The 20587-nt window shown below is 39.8% G+C and overlaps 1 protein-coding gene across 1 annotated transcript in view; it reads right to left on the bottom strand.

Moving 5' to 3' along the window:
- Window positions 1-20587, bottom strand: part of SLIT3 (slit guidance ligand 3) — a 590119-nt gene that overhangs the window by 166609 nt on the left and 402923 nt on the right. Inside the window, exons 12-14 of the mRNA XM_056847932.1 lie at window positions 18753-18824; window positions 8506-8649; window positions 4928-5091 (exon numbers count right to left, since the gene is read on the bottom strand). Of these exons, the coding sequence (XP_056703910.1) occupies window positions 4928-5091; window positions 8506-8649; window positions 18753-18824 (380 nt within the window). The remainder of the gene's footprint in view (window positions 1-4927; window positions 5092-8505; window positions 8650-18752; window positions 18825-20587) is intronic.

Raw genomic sequence — 20587 nt, 5'->3', positions numbered from 1 at the left:
TAGGACCATTCATATTTGGTGTCTGCTGAACAATGTTTTCATATTGTAAGGAGTCCACATAGCTGCCATAATTTATGGTGTGTGTGTGTGTGGCACACACCATAAATTATGTTCAGGTGGGCACTGCTATTTTGCCCATTTGAAATGGGTGCAGAAGAAAAACAAAACCACTGCTCTTAATACTGGCTACCATTATATAAAGTGCTTTTCAGTTATGATGAGGTCTTAAATTAGGCAGCAAGGAATGAGGAAATTTTTCACCTGCCCAATACCAACCAACACATTTACCAAAGGGGAAAATCCAAAAGGAAACACCAATCAGCCTATGCATTTGACACCCTCCTGGATCTGTGGCCAGTGATATTTGAAAGCATTCACCATCTAAATTAAAATTACTGCTGAGAACTCAAGTACAGATATGAAGCACAGTCAAGGCCTACTTTCTTCTATAAATGCTAACAACATCTCTCTTTGATAAATGGAGTATAACATGCTCTAACACAGAGAATTCTGCTGTGATGATAGAGGTTACACAGAAGTGTCACTTAACTATGCAGGCGGTTATGTCTCTGTCTTCCATATTTGTACCAGTGCACCTATCTTCAATTGAATTACTGAGAGGCAGCGTCTGACACAGATATATTTCTGTTGGCAGATGGCTCATTGTCCTACCTTTATTGTTAGTTATGTTACTGGTGTGTTTGACATCTCTTTGGCATTCTAACAGCTAATAAAATCAGTTGAACAGACTAGGAATCTAATGCCGCAGATACTGGGGAAATACATTTGGTAAGCAGAGTTAGAAATGAGAAACATGCTTATTGTTTTGGTAAGAGAGAGGGAAACTCCAGTGACATTCTGTTTCCTTTAAACATTCTTTCATTAGCAAGGAAACCACAGAACATGGACAGATCAATCAATTGCTAGTCAAAGGTGACAGAGAGAGAGAGAGAGAGAGAGAGAGAGAGAGGGAGAGAGAGAGGGAGGAGAGAGGGGAGAAAAGTAACAAGAGAAAATAGAGAGACATTTCTCTGAGCGGAGCAATATTTTTCATGCCATTGGCAGTGTACACAGTAGAGCTGCACACTAATCAAGGAGCCCTGCCAATTCTAAAGCGACGCTGGACTATCATTGAGCAAGTACAATCTGCTGCTGGACTCTTTTTGATTTCCCCTTAGAAAACAAAGCTGTACAGCAGTTATCTTAATCAAAAGATGCCAAGCAGAAGAGCCTGCCGAGGAGAAGAGTCTCTGGTGAAATGGAACTGGCGAGTCTCTTTGGACGCTTGGCTGCTATCAGGCAGGTGCTGCTGACGGAAAAGACTATCATGTCTTTTTATTGCTGTTGCTGAAAATGGCAGCATCCTCTTCTTTTTTCTAAGAGCACTGAAGAGTGCAGGCTCATTCATCTTGAACACATAGTGGCGCTGGCAGCTGACAGAATATCCTTATCCAATTGGGTTCTGGATTGGTCGTGGCACAGAGGATTTAAATCCATTCTATGAACCCTATTAATCTGCAGATACACACAGGGAAGTCTTATTTCCTAACAGGCAGCATGAAAGTTTCTTTCTTTATAGTATAATTCTGATTATTTTTACTTCAAGACAAGCAAAGCCTACCATATTGCCTTTACAATGAGCGAAGTATTAAAAATGTAACCATTTAATCTTCTCACCTATTTTCTCTGACCTCCTGAATACAAATACAGTCTTTTGAAAATACATTGTTTTGGGGAAAAAACGAAGTGCTACTTCTGTGTGAATGCTACCAATATGTGTTTGCAAACTTGTTCATCATACAGTCATCAGGGTGCTATTATTAGATGAACTTCCCTGTTGAGTACGTACTTTTGTTGGCAAAACCAAGTGTACCCCTGCCTAATGCCTAAAATGGCATTTATTCAAATTTCCAAATGAAAAAAATACGCAGTATAAGATTGTCTTGTTTGTGGCTTCCTAGAGGCACCTGGTTGGCCACTGTGTGAACAGACTGCTGGATTTGATGGGCCTTGGTCTGATCCAGCAGGGCCTTTCTTATGTTCTTATCATTACTGCCTCTATGTACAGTAAACTAAAAGTTAGGGACATAGAAGTCCTTCAAATAATTAAACCTGACACATGCAATTGTTGTTTGAAATAATGCACTGCTGCTATGCATAAGTGAAACATTTTGCTGTCAGGGTATCATTCCTGAGCGAAGTTTCTGATGGAAATTAAGAAATTTAACAACAACAAAGGGCTTTTCTTCCAGGTCCCTGAGCCCTCAACATGCAAACTGTATTTTAGTTTGCCTCACCATCAGATGCTAATATTATAATTAAGACAAAATCCTTTCGATAAAATTTCTCCAAACACAGTAACAGTAATTACAGATTGGTAATGAAACATAGTAGAAGTATTCTTCCATGGCTTGTCATACCATTGGAAAACAAATGTGTTGATCCTCAGAACATTGTCTAAACTGACATAGACTACAAAATGTTAACACAGAAAGTAACATTATATACACACACACACACACACACACAATAATCCACAATACAATTAACATACCACAATACAATGGTCATAGTGTTTACTATCACCAGAGGTAAGTAAAAGTAGATAGGGTAAGTAAAAGTAGGGTATATTAGGGTAAGTAAAAGTAGATAATTGCTTGTGCAATGGTATATTTGTCCGATGTTTCTTCAGTACATAGCACACAATTAAAAAAACACACCAATGACTGACACCTGTTGCAGTGCATGTCAAAACATTATACCAACCAAATATATTGAAATGGTATATTAAAGAAATAAGAGAATGGAACATTTCACATTTAATAGAATTCCTGTTTTCCAATTCTAATAATGCATGCTTTATCTCTTCAAATTCCAAGTAGAATAATATTGAAAGGCAAAATCGTGAGTGTGCATATTTTTTTTAAAAAAAACAGCTATAATAACATTCAACTTTTTCAAAATGTTGCACAGTCCCAATATACTTTAATTCCTGACACCATCCATTGTCATAAACAAGCTGTGGTTATGATTGCACAAACAGATGCCAAGTTATAAACTGCTTGGACATAACTCTAGCATCCACAACACTTTTGATTGATCAGAATAAAGTAGTTTTTTTCCACAGCTGTGTCTCCCTGTATGAGTCTGTGTACACACTGCGCACCCCTGACAGCCAAACCTGATGACTGCACCTTTCACCGTTGTGGAATTCATGCTGCAATTTATTCATTGTGCTACTACTAGTGAACAGTACAAAACAATATAAGAAACAAGTGCAATATGACTGTTGAGCTTATAAGGTAATGTCTTCCTGCTGATGTGTTCATAGGTAATGGTGCCACTTGAAGTGATATAAACTCAAGTATTGATTCCTTGGACCACAATTTTTTCTATACTTTAAAATCGAGTCTTTAAAATCAGGCATCACTGGTCAATTGCTTTGGACCAAGTGTACCCTTCAAATAAGTCTACTGTTCAAGACATCATGTAAATTTTACACTGGGACCCTAACTGGGTGACCTCCAAACATTCAATTCTAAGTTATTTACATAATTAACACCTGCGATATAAGAATGTCTTAGATAACAACTACCTTTATTATATTGGTAAAGGTCAGTTTATGAGACATCATTGCTCACTGCGAAGAAAAGGTTTTCTTCCTAGGGTACACGTCATTTTTCTTCCAGCTAAAGCAGCGCCTCCTGCCATTTGTACTTCACGATGTGAAACAAAATTTATCATGGTCCCTTTTCAGGGAAAAGGGAGCAACAATACTCATTTTAAATTATGCAAGATATTCCATTTGATGATGGTGATGGAAAGTGCTGTCAAGTTGCAGCCAACTTAATGGCAACCCCTTATGGGGTATTCAAGGCAAGAGACATTCAGAGGTGGTTTGCCATTGCCTGCCTCTGAGTAGTGACCCTGGACTTCCTTGGTGGTCTCCCATCCAAATACTAACCAGGGTCAGCCCTGCTTAGCTTCCGAGATCTGAGCAGATCAGGGTAGTCTGGGCCATCCAGGTTAGGGCAACCGCAATTTTACTGTGTACAAATCCAGCTAATAATCTCATGGCACAGAAAAAACTGTTCATACTTCAAGTTTGAATACTATAAGTAAGAAACAATGCAAACTAAGCAGAGTTACATCTTTGTAAGTCAACTGAAGTCAGTGGGCTTAGCGGGATGTAACTATTTAGGACTGCATTACTATTGTATCACTACTACAAGTATAACCCATACATGAACAAATAGACTGTGACTTTTGACTTCATGAGGCCATGTCCCTTTGCTGATGCCTGGAAAATGAAACACATGCTAAAATAATGATCAATGAGTGAAAGGGGTGTAGATCTGTAATATTTCAGATCAGCTACACACATATTACCAAATATTACATGTTGATTTTAATCATGGTTTATATCTTTCATGACTATTTCTTGCAGAGTGATATTGTACTGTTGTCTCTGGAAATATCTCAAAATGGCTAAAAAAGAAGTTCCCAAAGTATTTTCAACTTTCGTTCGCAAGAGATTTCATGTTAAAAAAGCACATCTACATTTGCTGAGAACACAGCTGAATTCTTTCATTTCTAAAAGAATCGGACATTTGGCACATGGGTTCAATTATACGTTATCTAGTTTACAGACAGCACAGCGCTGCATTCTTTTAAAATTACTTACTATCTTTTAAGTTAAAGAAAGCACAAGGCAGGCTAAAGGTTTGTCTCCTTTTCTTTTTTAATGCATAAGGTAAATAGGTTTTCTGGAGGACTAATCCAATTTCCAAAATTTAATTTTTTTTAAAAAAAGATGCTCCATAATATCCATTATAGCAAACACTGTCCTGCAGATTTGATTAGCAGGCTCTCCGGACCTGCTTATTTCAGAACTGAAAGTGCAGTACAGCCTGGATAAATGAATTACCTGAGCAACGGAACTTCTTGCTCTTGATCTGGCTGATTCGTTTGTTGGCAAGGCGACGTGGACTGCTGCATCGAGCGCCGCTGGTTTCTATTGGATTATCCTGCAGGTAATCAGCCAGCCACTTCAAATGGCAGTCGCACACAAATGGATTCTGAGCTAAATGCCTGCAAGAGGGATGGGATGTTTAACCAGAAGTGACCTGTGACACTGTACTCCATCATTGTTTTTTACAAACACAAATCTGAAGAGTAGCGTAATCGAATCAGCTTCCAACGTACCAAGCCTGGCGGAAGCCACATGGAGCTGCGCTTGAATGGGATAAATTCTTTTTTTTTTTTAAGCTCATTACGTTTGCAGAGAGCCCTTTCGAGGAGGAAACAAAAATTGATATAGCAAAGTGTGCTTTAAAGGGCACAGACTTTCTGTCTACAAAAGCCACCCTTGTCATCTGGGAGCCTGGCACAGGACAACGCAGCTGAATTCACCCCTTTATTTTTTTAAAAAATGCTAAGTTTAAAAAAATTGTTATTGCAAAGCTAAAGCTTTCTAGAGATTTAAACGTGGATTTGTAAACCAGTATCCATCAGACCAGTGGGCAAAGCCACAGATGAGTAGGGGTGCCAACCCCCAGGTGGTGGCTGGAGATCTCCCACTATTACAACTCATCTCCAGGTGACAGAGAGTTTTCCTGGAGAAAATGGTCACTTTGGAAGGTGGACTCTATAGCATTATATTCCATTGAAGTCCCTCCCTTCCCAGACTACGCGCTCTTCAGGCTCCACCCATAAAATCTCCAGGTATTTCCCAACCCAGAGCTGGCAACCCTACCGATGAGTCAGAGGTCTCCTCTTAAGAGTGAAATTAAAAAATCTGAGCATACCACTTAAAGATAATAGTATCTTAAATACTTTTCAAACAGCACTGATAATGAAATCAATAATCCAATACATCTAAAGGTATGTGCATGTAAAGTATAAGTAACATCCCAAATATCAGTTGTAACTCATACGTTGGTTTGAAAAGTCCCTGAAATATCCATGAGAAGGCTTATTTATGCTTAATCTGTAGAAAAATATCCTGTACTGTATCCGGAGCTTGTTTTTCTATTTCTTGTAATGAGGTGGATGAACAAACAGCACCTCCCTTTAGTTTGATCTTTTTCCTATCAGAGCAATAGCAAAAATGTGTTAATAAGTCCTATAATAAGGTGCCCATAGGTACAGCCTTGCTCGCAGTTATTGATTATATTCATCTGAGCTAATCATATATGACTAGCCTAATTACTCTTCATTTTGTAGTTATCACTGCAATTAGCTTGCGCTTAATTTCTAATACAGTATTCTCAAATGCAAAAGTAGGTTTTCCATGCATGTGCCAAGAAGAAGAAGAAGAAGAAGAAGAAGAAGAAGAAGAAGAAGAAGAAGAAGAAGAAGAAGAAGAAGAAGAAGAAGAAGAAGAAGAAGAAGAGGGGGTCAGCTTATATTTGTATACAAGTTACAGTTATGTCCAATAATAAATTGTCTGAGTGTATAACATGTTGGCGGTCAGCTTACATTCAGGGTCATCATTCTTTTGAGTAAAAAAGGGTGCATGTTAATACCTAATTTTAATACATCACTGTTATAAACATAGGCTTATAATTAAAATAGTGACAAAAGCAAAACTAAGGAAAGGACCACAGCATCTTTTCATACAATGCATCTGCTATTATCATTTATCCAACAGAAAGCTGTCGATGGGGACACCTCGCCACAGGGATCAGTTTGCATCACAGGGTTTGTTTCCATTCCAGGGATATATATGAAGTGCAGACAAACCACGTGGGTTAATATGTCGGTCTAAAGTACCCAAAATGATTCAGTACACGTAGCAGCCAATGTTTTAAGGCTGTATATTATGGCTGCTCCATGCAATCAGTCATGTTCTTAAAAAGGGGCCTGTCTGAATGGCTTTGTTCACATATGGCACAGTGAAACAAGAGGTTTCCAAGTTGGTAAGGAGTTGGGGAACAAGATCAGCATGAAGTTCTGACCTCACCAAGCACTGGCAAGAAAAGCCTCCCAATCATTTTTTTAACCAAAACATTTCTAACGGAGCCAAGCAGCCTGGCTTATTATTATTTTTAAAAAAATTCTCATAGCCTTGTGATGAAAAGCAATCCAAGAAAATGTCAAAAATAGTATGTGCAACATTTCTAATAAAAATAAAACCATTTTGACTCTTCTCTTATAACCTGATACCATCTCCGACTGTAAGACACAAAGAAAACAAAAATGTATCGAATTGATATTTTGAAAAATAATATTTTGTTCTGGCCTAAATGACCCAAAAGGTACAATGATATATAACATTTACTCTGTGAGAGTGAGAATGTAATTGGAAATTTTATTATCCATGAGATATGCAGCTTTTGGTAGGAACTGATACCAAATATTTTAAATCATGCAAAGCCACAAAACACATGTTTCTTAGGGAATGTAGTTTAGGCTAGGATCCAAAGAACAGATATGCACATGCCAGAGAAAAGCACATAGTCAGCTGGAGCGTTGCTTCCTGATCTTGGAAGGTATTATTTAAATGCATACAATGGCAGCTAAGTTTAGCAGAAGAAATGCAGCAAATCAGGAAGCAGTGCAGTGATTTTTACCTAAATGAAATATTCCATCTTCAGATCCTAGCCTAAGCGTCTGCACAGACTAGCAATTTGCTGCAGGACTTGATTTGCCATTATTTTTAGTGTACTATACATGCGCAATAATATAAACTCCCGGGCAGCTGCCTGAAATGGAATGAGATTTAACAGCAGCAGTGATGCACCAATAACAACCAGCCCTAATGATATTCCTTACCATGTCCTAATGCTATTCTGTACCAAGACACGCCAATAAGTAGGGCTAGAAGGAGCAACAGCGACTGCAACAGGCAAGTACATGGAAATACCAGGACTAGAACTACTTTATATGGATTTTTCCCATTAACATGTGCATTTGGTGTCTGGCGCTCGGGTAGATAAATTACCAAGGATTATGGCTGCAATCCTAAGGGGGGAGCTGAAGCTCCATAGGAGCATGTGTGACCCTGCGCCGGTGTCTGTGCCACCTTGCACCGTGATAAGGTGGCATGGACGCCAGCGTGGGGCATATACACCGGCACCAGGGAGTGACGTGGCAACGCAGCACTGAGATGACAGTGCAACCTCCCTGCCACCGTTTTCCTGGCATATCTCTCAGCATTGGTGCCCTGGGGGGCATTTCTGGGGCATTCCTGGAGGCAGAGCTGCTTTTAGGCAGCTTCCTAACCCATCGGCCCAGGAATGACCCTTAAAGCTACAGCGGAGCTACATCAGCAAATAGCTTGCTAAAGTCAATGGACCAATTTTACGATTTTTAAATGGATTTCTTTATTCTTGCCAAGAAGCCTCACAGGGACAGTGCAGCAGCGCCGTCCACGGCCGCCATTGCACGCCCCCCCTTAAGAATGGGCTGCCAACTATAGGAAGAAAACCAAAATATTGTTCCCTTCCTGCAAGATATAGGGAGCGTGCATTAGGGAATGATGCACAATCTGTGGATACTCACAGGGTTTGAATTGACTGGAGAGGCACAAAAAGTCCTTTGCTGATGGTCTGTAGTTTATTGTCATACAGAGATAGCAAATTGAGATTATGAAGATCTTGAAATGTGTTTACTCTTAGGCAGTTGATCTTGTTGGCATTCAGCAGTCTGTAAAAAAAAGAGAGAGAAGACTTAAAATATTCACATTTTCAAAGCTTAGCTTCCGACAAAACACTGAAGAAGCAAGGGCCAGTTCTTAACATCTTTAGCCTACCAAACCCTATTCAAACACAAACATATATAATTGTCATAGGTGTGTAAAGGCACCATGGACTCCCAAGCCCACTCCTGCCCCAACATATTTTTCTAAGTTTTGAATACCAACAGGGTTCTTTAAACTAGTGCCCACAAAGCGTAACATTCTTCCAAAATATGGTAAGATTCAATGTGGATACGATAGGGTTATTCTCCACAGGGTTATACTCATTATTCTGCCCTCCTCTATTTTATCCTGACAACAACTCCGTGAGGTAGATGCCAAAGTCACCCAGTGAGCTTTAGGGTTGCCAGCTCTGAGTTGGGAAATACATGGAGATTTTGGGGGTGGAGCCTGAGGGCGGGGCTTGGCGAGGGGAGGGACTTCAATGCCACAGAGTCCAATTGCCAAAGCGGCCATTTTCTCCAGGTGAACTGATCTCTGTCGCCTGGAGATCAATTGTAATAGCAGGCAATCTCCAGCCACCACCTGGAGGTTGGCAACCTTAGTGAGCTTCCATGGCAGAGTACATGTTTGAACATGGGCTTTCCATATTCTATTCTGAGGTCAGTAATATGAGGCCACCTACTGCTGGATATTGCTGCACTTTGTGGTTTTGTCTAGTTGTTTCACAGAAGGCTACTTGATTCCCCCCCCTTTAAAATGAAAACAGTTTCCTGCCATTCTCTTCCATGAAAGCCACAGTACTCAAACTATGTACCAAGGTAGGCTTGCACAGCCTAATCTTGTGGTTGGCCTTTATTTTATTTTTTACAAAAATATAATTCCCATAGTCCACTGATATGAGCTCAGGATCTCTTTACACTTTTGGCTGCAGGGGAAGAAGCAGGTCAGCTTGCTCTGCGGCAGGAGCCGAGACACCAGGCTCCTGTTTTGCCCATGCAGAATGATGCTTCAGTTCCTCCCAAAGAGGGAAAAAGAGAGACACAGTCAGTTTCTACTCAGAGTTTGGTGGCGTAACACACTTCCAGGTGCTGCCTATTTGGGGTGTTGGCAGCCTGTGGCCTGCCACAGGTATGCACCACTGGCAACAGCAGAAGAGCATTTGCCCTCTGGCAAAGACTGAGGCCGGCCTGGCTCCTGTCAGGCTTGCTGCATGGTTGCTGGGGCATCTTGGGACGAACTGTGACTCTCAAGGATATTGGTTTCATTAAGTGGCGTATGTAATGAGTCATCTGGATAAGAACTTTATTATCTACTTATTCTTCCCACTTCTTCTGAGGACTTTAGCAAAGGATTAAGAATTTAATGCTTTTAACTGTGCATTTCTGGAGGAATGAACTGAGTTGGCTTAGGAGCCAACGTGACCCTGTGGCAGCATTAAGTGCCTGGTTATCCCGGGATAATGGGAACTTACGCCAGCGTGGAGGGCACCCCATGCCGCAGTGCGGAGCTCTAAGCCTGCTCGAATAATAGTTAGACTGATTATGATTTGTCCTCCTCAAGATATTTCTATCCTGGACCTTCCTGACCAACACTGAGGCACTTGTACTTCTGTAATTTATATGTCTTGGCCAATTAACTTCAAAGGAAAAAACCCCGAGCACTGTAACATCAAAATGAATCTACTGGCAACACCTTTTAAGACTGATTGATTTGTTCCTAGTGAACAAGTTTCTACCAGCAGGTTTATTATATATTACTCTTTTTAACTATTCATATTAATTAATGTAATTAAGAATATATTTGTAACTATTTATTAGTTAGTGCCTGCATTTGTATTCTGCCCTTTATGAATCTATTACCTGTTAATAGATGTTTAAAGAATTTAGCATTTATTACAGTGAGGTGTAATTAGAAGTCATTCTTCTAGAGTCTAAAAAGGAGCTAAGTACACTCCTTCCTAGAAGGAGAGACAGTAGACTCCCCAAGAATGCCTGCAGAATGTACACAGGTTATTATTGTGAGTGCGTTCAAAATATCTGAAAACCATATTCTGTAGAAACTGGAAGAATCTAGAACTGATATTGAAAATAAGATTTATTTATTTGAGAAAAGATTACAAGTAAATGAAAAAAAAGAAGAGATTCTAAACAATTGCAAGAAGTGAAGGATTTGAAGATGATAATTGATAATCTAGGGAAGAAGGTTGACGTTTTTGAAGTTAATAGAGTGCAAGAAGCAGTTGTTGAAAGAAACAAGAAAAAAGTGCAAGATTTAGAGGGAAATGAAGAACTAGTATAAAAATTAGGGGGTGGTGAGAAATTAAGGGGACAAATTGAAACTATATTTAGGGGACCTATTTATAGGGAAGGTGGCATGGTATAGCCCAATCTTGTCAGATTTTGATAGCTAAGAAGGGTCGGTACTTGGATGGGAAACCACCAAGGAAGACTCTGCATAGGAAGGCAATGGCAAACCACCTCTACTTTGCACTTGCCTTGAAAGCCCCTTGCTGAGGTTGCCAAAAGGCAGCTGCGACTTGACTGCACTTTATACACACATTTATAGGAATCCTCAGTTCTGATTACACATAAGAACATAAGAAGAACCCATCCAGTCCAGCATCCCATCTCACACTGCAGCCAACCGGTTATTATGGAACAGAGAATAGAGGCCATGGCCTTCCCCAGTTGCCTCCTGGCACTGGTAATGTAGAGGTTTGCTGCCTTTGAATGTGGAGGTTCCCTTTAGTCACCATGGCTAATAGTCACTGATAGACCTGTCCTCCATGAGTCTGTCTGATCCCCTTTTAAAGCTGTCCATGCTTGGGGCTGTCACTACATTCTCTGGTAGCGAATTTCACTCAGTGTAAAGACTGATAAAATATTTCAAGAAAACGCCAAAATAGAGGATTAAATTAGCATTGTTAAGTGATTCTGAGTATTGATTCTTGTTTGACAAGTGCTTTGGTGTATTAGACTACCTCCACCTAGTTCAGCATTCAGCAAGTAGCAGGGACATAGGGGTCTACCAAAAATTGGACAGTGGTCGTTGGTGGATTGCTGTTTACTTTTTCTCTCCCTTGTTCCAAGGAACTATGTTGTTCTTTTTGAGTTTAAGACAGACAAGCTACCTAAACATTACCGATTTTCCTGTGCAGGTGTGTGAGGGAGGCATGCATTCTTCTCAGTATGTGTTGGCAATAAACAAGCTTGAATACTTATAAACAAGCCTGGCTAGTGCTCCAAACCAACTGAGAATAAACCCTAGGACATGCTTTATAGCACTGGTTCCCAAGGTGGGCAGTATCACCCCCTGGGGGGGCATTGGGATTACCTGGGGGCACTAAGAGGCAAGGGGGCAGCAGGGGTGTGCTAGAGGTGGGCCCCTTCAACTGTGTTTTTGGCTAGGGTAGGGGGCACTGGGGTTGAGTTTCTGGAACCAAGGGGGAGGTGGCGCGATAAGTTTGGGAACCACTGCTGTATAGTGTATTACAACACAATTGTATTACAACACTACAGCAACATCTGATGAAAGATAAAATATATCATAGGTAACTATCCAAAGCAGATCTACTCAGAAGTAAATTCCATTTTATATAATGGTGCATACTGTAGGAAAGTGTTCTTAGGACTGCAAACATAATTTACCAAAGTAACATAACTTTAGTTCTTTTCAAGATGTCTACTGAAGTTGCAAATAAATACACAGGCTAATCATCGACCTGTATGAACAATTAAGACATTATCTCGACTGTTTTATTAACATGAGTACAATTTTCAAGTGTTTCAAATTTAAGTCATATTCTAAGCTCCCTGAACAGAACATTTTCAATAATTGGCCTGAAGGAGAGAAACAGAGCTGTTGCGGTAATGTTTGCCTTCATCAGCATTTTCATTTTCTAATGAAACAAGACATGCAAGCCAACCATCAGAGAAAAACTAGATTATTCTAAGTTGGAAAGTGCAGCCTAGCAGTCTCGATACAAGTTTGTTGTTGTCGTTATTAAACAGACCAGAAATCATTGTAAGTACCCTAATAACCTGAGACACACTCTGGGAAAGAACAGAGTTTTCTCCTGTCTGACTTTATATCACACTAACATTAATTCTCATACAATTAATGTGACATATGTTACGTGACTAAAGAGGGGACAGATATCAAACAATACAAATGAACAAAGCTATATGGGAAAATGTACAGTAGCAGAATGTAAATTAGCGTCAACATGAATTTGATATACAGCTGGTTTGAGAAACAATAGCTATGCTTAAGTCAACATCTTCATTCCAAGTCTCTATATGAGTAATGAAGGTCTATGAAAGAGATATGCTTACAGCCAAAATAAATAAACATTTAATATTAAAAGTGGGTGATATTTCATAATATTCGCCAGCATTTTCCAATTATGTCTGAAAATAAACGCTTAGCTACGCTCATGATTTGGATTCTCCTACTATTCTATTTCAGATAAATGCGGACATGGACACTGAGGGGTAAACCGTATTCAATTCCTCATTTAATCCTCATGTCAACTATGCACTGCTTCCAATCTTCTTAAATTTCACAGATAGATAGTTGGCAAAGCTTCATTTTTAAAAACCCTGGATCAAAGGTAGAAGCAGAAAGGCCACTGTTGTGTGCTTTACTTGTTTTCCTCATTTTTATTTTTGTCAAATTCTATAAGTAGGATTACCAGGTCCCCCTAGCCACGAGCAGAGGGCGGGGGGATAGGGTTGCCAGCCCAAGGTTGGTAAACTCCTAGAGATTTGGGGGTGGAGCCTCAGGAACCATTACACATTTGAAAATAACAGTCAGGCAGAGCTACAGACCATTAAGGTGTTAGTTTTCCAAAGAAAGAAGAGCATCATGGTGGAATGCTCTGGTAAAGTCTTGCTGGGCACTGTGTTCAGCAACCCAGACCTTTTTTTGTGTTTCCCTGCATTCAGAAGTGAAACAAGTGGTCAAACATTTAGGGCCATTTCAGTGCCCCCCCCCTCCAATTCTAGCATACTCCTCCTCCTTTCCCTGTACCTAGTTCCATCGTTTAACATCTTTCAGTGCCAGGACAAAACCTCTTTATTTCAGCTGGCTTTTAGTTAATATGGCTTATTGCTTTTCCTCCTTGTGATTCTTTTCTATCTTGTTTGGTTTTATGTGTGTTCTTTGCTTTAAGCTGCTACTGCTGTTTCTGTTATTTTAATTGTTTTAAATTTTATTTCATGTTATTCCTGGCTGTTTCTTGGACTGCTCCCTTTTTGTATGGTGAACTATCTTGTGCAACTGATATGGAGAGTCAATATATAAATATTCAAAATATATAAAGTTGAAAAACCCTAACATGGTAGAGTTAAACCCAAACAAAAGGCAATGCAGGTGTTAAGAGGGTATAGTTCTAATTTAGGTTTATGATATCAATTGTAACTTATTCTAATTGATGTTGGAGTTCAGAAAATTGGCAGTGGTTATAATTTTTCAAAAGGCAAAAAAGCAATATCCAATTCGAAACACATTATGGTAATTTAATTCCTGTGTGATTATACTGATGACAATTTAAACATATTCTGTTTTTCCTTTTAACCAAAAATTGCACAACACATCCACTGAGAAATGTCTTCCAGTCAAGGCCTCCACTGTTCCCTCCATTCATGAGCATCAGAAGCATGGTTTTTATAAACATAAGAATGCCTGTAACATTGTAACGACTGTGGCATACAGGACAGCGTTATTTATATACCATTGATAGTTATCAAATAGCCCCCGCCACTTACACTCATGTAAGATAGCTGCTGCTCATTATGGACAGAGGTGAAATTTACAGTGCAGTCCTAGCCAGCTACTCCTATCTAAGCCTACTGACTTTGACTTAAAAGGGTAAAACCCTGCTCAGGACTACATTGTTAGTACTGGAGTTGGACATACAAAAACATTTTTGGCAGTGGCTGTCACATTAATGGTTTATAGAGATATAGCATGGTGTTAACTCATTTCGAGAGACTATTTGACCACTAAGCAATTCCCCACCTCATAGTTCTTCCCTTGTTATTTCTGCCCCAAACCTGTTTGTCAGCCATCAGACAACTGGAACATCACTTTTTCTCTAAGATCAGACAAAGAAAGCCTTCCTCGTTATCCATTCCTTAATACAATTTTCCCTTGATACATAAACACTTAACTCCCTAGGTTGCTACAAATACAGACAGTCTCCAGTCTTCCATTCTTGGACAAGATGCCTGAGTGGGTTGTTGCCTCTCAGCTCCAGGGGTTCTTGGAAGAGACTGATTTTCTGGACCCATTTCAATCTGGCTTCAGGCCAGGATTTGGAACAGAGAGTGCTTTGGTCACCTTGGTTGATGACCTCTATCGAGAACTAGACAAGGTTGTGACCATGCTAGTTCTTCTGGATCTCTTTGCAGCCTTCAATACTAATGAACATAGCATCCTATTGAGCTGCCTCTCAGCACTGGGACTAAGGGGTACCGTATTATGGTGGTTTGAGACCTATCTGGGAGTTTGGTCTCACAAGGCAGTATTGGGGGATTCTTACTCTGCCCCATTGCTGTTGACCTGTGGGGTGCCGTTTTCTCTCATACATTCCTCCCAGGAATTAAAATAATGAGGAGATGCTCTCCTGACTGTCCTGCCAATTAAAGATGCTAATTTGGTGGGTACACAAGAGAGGGCATTTTTGGTGACAGCCCCAAAATTAGGGAACATCCTCCCCAGGGAAGTGCACCTGGCCCTCTCATTGTCGAACTTCAGGAGGAACTTGAAGACAGTTGTATTTAAGACTGCATTTTGATTGATTTAGCTTTTATTTTTGGAAATCCCAATTGAAGTTTTTAAATTATAACTTTTATAGGTTTCATAATTGTTGTTTTTATTGTGTTTTTATAACATTTTATTTATATTGTAAGCTGTCTTGAGTTTCGCAAAGGAGAAAGGCTAATTAATGTTTTAAATAAATAAGCACACCAGAGAGAATACAGTCACCTTGCTTTTTCTCAGATAAATGATTGCTTTCATATATGTTAACATAACTGAATATTGGCTTTTAAAAGTGTGTCTGTTTTAAAAATTGTTCTGTATTTATGCATTCTTTAGCCAATAAATTTCTTTGGGTGATCCAGAATTCTAGTATTTTAAGAAAGAATGAATATAATTTCTCAATGTTCATTTTTTCCACAATGATTAAGCTCCTATAATTATACAGTGATATCATGATCCTTTCAGTTTTATTTTCGATTCCTTTTTTAATAATTCCTAACATAAAATTCAATGTTTTCACAGCTAACTGCAGTGCGTTGAACTAAATCTTTTCATTGAACTCTATGACTTCAACATTTCATTCCTCTGTAGTTACAGATAGATCATTCAAATTAATTAGAGAGTATATAAGGATGCTTTGTCACAATTAATATCACTCTGAACTTATCCACACTGCGTCTCATCTGCCATTGTATTGCCCACTCACCCAGCTTGCAGTGATCCTTTTGAAGATTTTCACAATCATTTTGGGATTTTATCAGCATGAATACTTGGTAACATCAGCAATTAAATTAACTTAAACTTCACATCCCATTCAAGGTATTACTGAATAAGTAAAACAGTGCTGGTTTCAGTACATATTTCCAATAGCTTCAGTTTTACTATATAGCACCACTGAAGAAAGTACGAGTAGATATTCAAGGAATCTTATTAGTATAGGAGCTTTTTTAAAAAACAAAACAAAACATTAAGTCAGTCACTGATTATAGGTATGCAAAGCAAAATGTTTGGAAACTGTTTATGATGGGAAACATCTTCCCTCTTACAAATACACTAACAGCCCATTCCTGGGCTTGGGATCTGAATAGTCTTAGGAGGTGCCATGACCCTTATGCTGGTGTCCATGCCACTTGCGTCATGCAAACTGGCACGGACGTCGGTGTAGTGCTACTTGTGCAGGCCCCCCTGGACTGCCGCAGCAGAGCGGCCCTTGGACACTGGCTCGGCCTCCCACCAGCATCCTGCCAGCACGTGTTTTCGTGCCAGCGTCCCAGGAGGCATTCCCGTGGTGTGCCGGAGGGTGGAGGTGTGCCGGAGGTTAGGCAGCTTCCTAACCCCTTTAAGCCCAGGAATGCCCCCTTTATTTTATTTATTTATTTTATTAGACTTATAACCCGCCCTCCCCAGCAAGCTGGCTCAGGGTGGGTAACATCATTTTAAAATACAACAACAAAATACAGCAACAGCGGTGCTGCGCCATCTTTTTGTTGGCACAGCATTGCTGTTTTCTGTGGGGCTTCCCCCCATTTTCATATTGTTATTTTAAAAATTCCCTTTTTTAGCCTTGCAGTGGCTGGGAAACCTCATTGGAAGCGCTGCAACACCGCCATGGCCATGCCATACCCAGCTGCTGCAGCTCTCAGGAATGAGCTGTTATTTTTTTTAAACTCTCGTGTTTATTGAACAAATTATATTATGCAGAAACTTGTTGAATGAATAATGCCATACAAAAATGTTGATGTTCCATCCAAAAGTTCAATAGTCCTTTTCAAAGATGTAGTATGACAAAAGTTTTTTTTAATTTTATTTTAAAGAAAGCAATTGTCAGTTTCAGACTTCATAGGGAGAGCTGTCACCCTCAGCATCACCATCACTACACAGAGTGGTATGTTGGATACCGGGAAGGTCTCTTTAGACCAGTCTCAATATTTTGTCTCCAAAAAGACTAATAGGAAGAAATCTAAATATATTGCCAACTAAATGCTAAATCTGATTGTATCAGAAAGCAATTTTCCAACAGTTCAACAGTAGGTTGCAAACCAAAGCAAGACGGTTCAGTTACCCAGGGGGAAAAACATCAACATGAATTTGTAGTAACAGCTTCAAAGCCAAATCCACATTATTTAAATGTAGCAGTTATATGTAACCCAACAATATATTTTAACATAATCAAACGTCTTGATTCCCATTGCAAGTGTAAAGTCTTTTCAATGTTTTTGGAGACTGTTGTTTACAGAGTTTTTACGGTTCTTTTGGTGGGCAGAAAGCTTTCCCCATTTTTATTTTACACCATCACATATGCTACAAAATAAAACAGTATTAAAGATGACGTGTAAGAACTCCAGATTAGGAAAGAAATTCCAGATATTAACTAAACATTTGAAGAATGCATATTTTACAAATGGAAGGAAATATCCCCACAAGAGTAAATATACAGCAATGTATCAACCCTATTCCAAAACAGTTCATACCAGAGTGCTTCTTACTGGGAACAATAGCATTTTAAATGTATCTATTCAAGCAGTCTTTGCAATACAGTTACTTTAAAAGTTGCAGCTACATATATATGGTCTACTTTTCTGTCATATTAGTTTCATAATTATAGGTTGAGTAGCCATTATCTGAAAATCCGATATCCAAAATGATCCAAAATCCAAAACTTTTTGAGTGCCCACAAAGGGTAATACAATGGCACTTGTGCAGGCCAGTCGCGCCAGTGGCAGATTCCCCACAATGCCTCACATATATTGTATAAAATTACCTTCAGGCTATGTATATAAGGTGTATATAAAACATAAATGAATTTCGTGTTTAGACTTGAGTCCCATCCCCAATATATCTCATTATGTATATGCAAATATTCAAAAATCCAAAAAATAAAAAAATCCGAAATTTAAAACAATTCTGGTTCCAAGCATTTCGGATAAGGGATACTCAACCTGTATATAATTTTCATATAACATTTATAGGAATTTCAGGATATCTTGTGATTTCTAGAGGTTCATTCCATCCCATATCACAGATGTAGGCTCTTCATCAAATATAAGTAGCACCCTTCAACAGTAAAACCCCTTCACTATATAATCCACCTACCATCATCTAAACATAGTGCATGTCAGCAAGCCTTGTGCCCCAGATTGAAGCATGAATTCTCAAGACTATTGTTGCCACCATCATGAAATTTGATATTATTCTGGATTCACATGCCTGTGTTGACTAAAAATATTAACGAGTTTTCTGTGCACAAAGCAACTGGCCAGCATTGATGAAATTAGCATTCATTCAAAATGCACAACAATTTATTTTATTTATGGTTGCTCTCAACAGGAAGAATAATACTCACAACAACTGCAGAGACACAAGCCCATCAAAAAGGCCCTTGGGAATCTCTGTAATTTTATTTCCATAGAGCACTCTGAAAAACAGGAAGAGACAAATACATGGTATGAAAATACCTTCTATTTATGATGCTTCAACCCCTTCCATTAAGTTTGAACACCTCCCATCAAAAGGTAGATAACTTAAAGGTTTCTATTATTTCAACTTTGGTCTCCACCAACATTTAGCATTGAAAAGCTTCATAGAAATAGGGTAATAGATTGTTAACATTTTGTTATTTCCCCTCCAACACAGATACGAGGCTTGCCAATTGTCCGGTGGGGGTGGGCAGAAGCCTGCCAATGCACCGGGCTGCCTGCCAACCCTCAGATGGTCAGCAGGCAAAAGAGGGCCAGGTGGAGTGGGAGGTGAGCAATGTGCACGCAACCCACGCAGAGCACTGACATCACTTTCAGGTTTACCTGAAAGTGAGGCAGACACTCTAGCAATCTCCGCCGAAACTCTATGGAAACCACAGATTTTCAGCAGAGATTGCTAGACTATCTGTGTTGCTTCCAGGTAAAACCGAAGTGACATTGCAGTGTCAAGTGGGTTGTGCACGCATACACATTGCGCACCCCAGCCACGCCCCCGCAAAGCTCCCACCGGTGGAGCAGAGGGACCTGACAACCCTACTAGGTACTAAAAAATATAAACAAATAATTAAATGTGGTGCTGCACTATAAAACTGAACATAGGAAGTGCATCAATTGCTTGTTATTACATAAAGAGCAAAACTGAAAATACACATGCAACCTATCATAACATAAATCAGAATTGGAGTAAATTTCTTTTCATATTCTCACTGTTAGAGAGATATGACTACAGCCTCCTATTTCAGCTTCTTAGATGCGTACAATGTTGTCCTAAGCATCTTTACTCAGACTACGATTCAGGTCTATTCAATTAGGCTTACTTTCAGGAAAGTGTTCTTAGGATGGCACTATTACTGTTAGCCACTTAGAGCCAGTGTGGTAGAATGTCAGACTAGGATCTGGGAGATCCAGGATTGAATTCCCACTATGCCATGGAAACTTGGTGGATGACCTTGGGCCAGTCACACACACTCAGCCTAACCTGCCTCATGGAATGGTTGTGAGGATAACATAGAGCCAAGGACAATGATTAAAGCCTGTTTGGGTCCCCAATGGAAACAAAGGCTGGTAAAAAGGAAATGAATAATATTCAGCATTGAAAAGCAAATGGCAGTATTGCTGGAGAGAAGACATGTGTTAGGAAATGAAGAGGTGGGAAAGCCACAGGGACCTGCAGAGTCTTGTTCAGAATCAAGGATCCATGCAGTTGATTTAATAATTCCTGACCTGGATGGCCCAGGCTAGCTGATCTCATCAGATCTCAGAAGCTAAGCAGGGTCTGCCCTGGTTAGTATTTGGATGGCCGACCACCAAGGAATGCCAGGGTTGCTGTGCAGAGGAAGGCACTGGCAAACCACCTCTGTTAGTCTCTTGCCATGAAAACCCCACAAAGGGGTCGCCATAAGTCGGCTGCGACTTGACGGCACTTCACACACTCATTACTGTCAAAACTGCTCCTTTTCATTTGGCGGTGCAAGTGCTACCACTAAACAACTGGCCACCTTCCTGCAGGATAATACCCACAAAAAGACAGGGATGTTCTTTTTCAGAACTCAACTGGGCTCGAGAAAACAAAAAGAAGGCAATAACAAGAAGAGGTTGGTTTTTATATGCCGACTTTACCACTTAAGGAAGAATCAAACTGGCTTCCAATCACCTCCCCTTCCCCTCTCCACAACAAACACCCCGGGAGGTAGATGGGACT

The sequence above is a fragment of the Euleptes europaea genome, chromosome 1, assembly GCF_029931775.1.
Source record: "Euleptes europaea isolate rEulEur1 chromosome 1, rEulEur1.hap1, whole genome shotgun sequence".
NCBI classification, from domain to species: domain Eukaryota; kingdom Metazoa; phylum Chordata; class Lepidosauria; order Squamata; family Sphaerodactylidae; genus Euleptes; species Euleptes europaea.
Note: the sequence above shows the minus strand (reverse complement) of the source record. Positions and strands in the feature narration are given on the sequence as shown.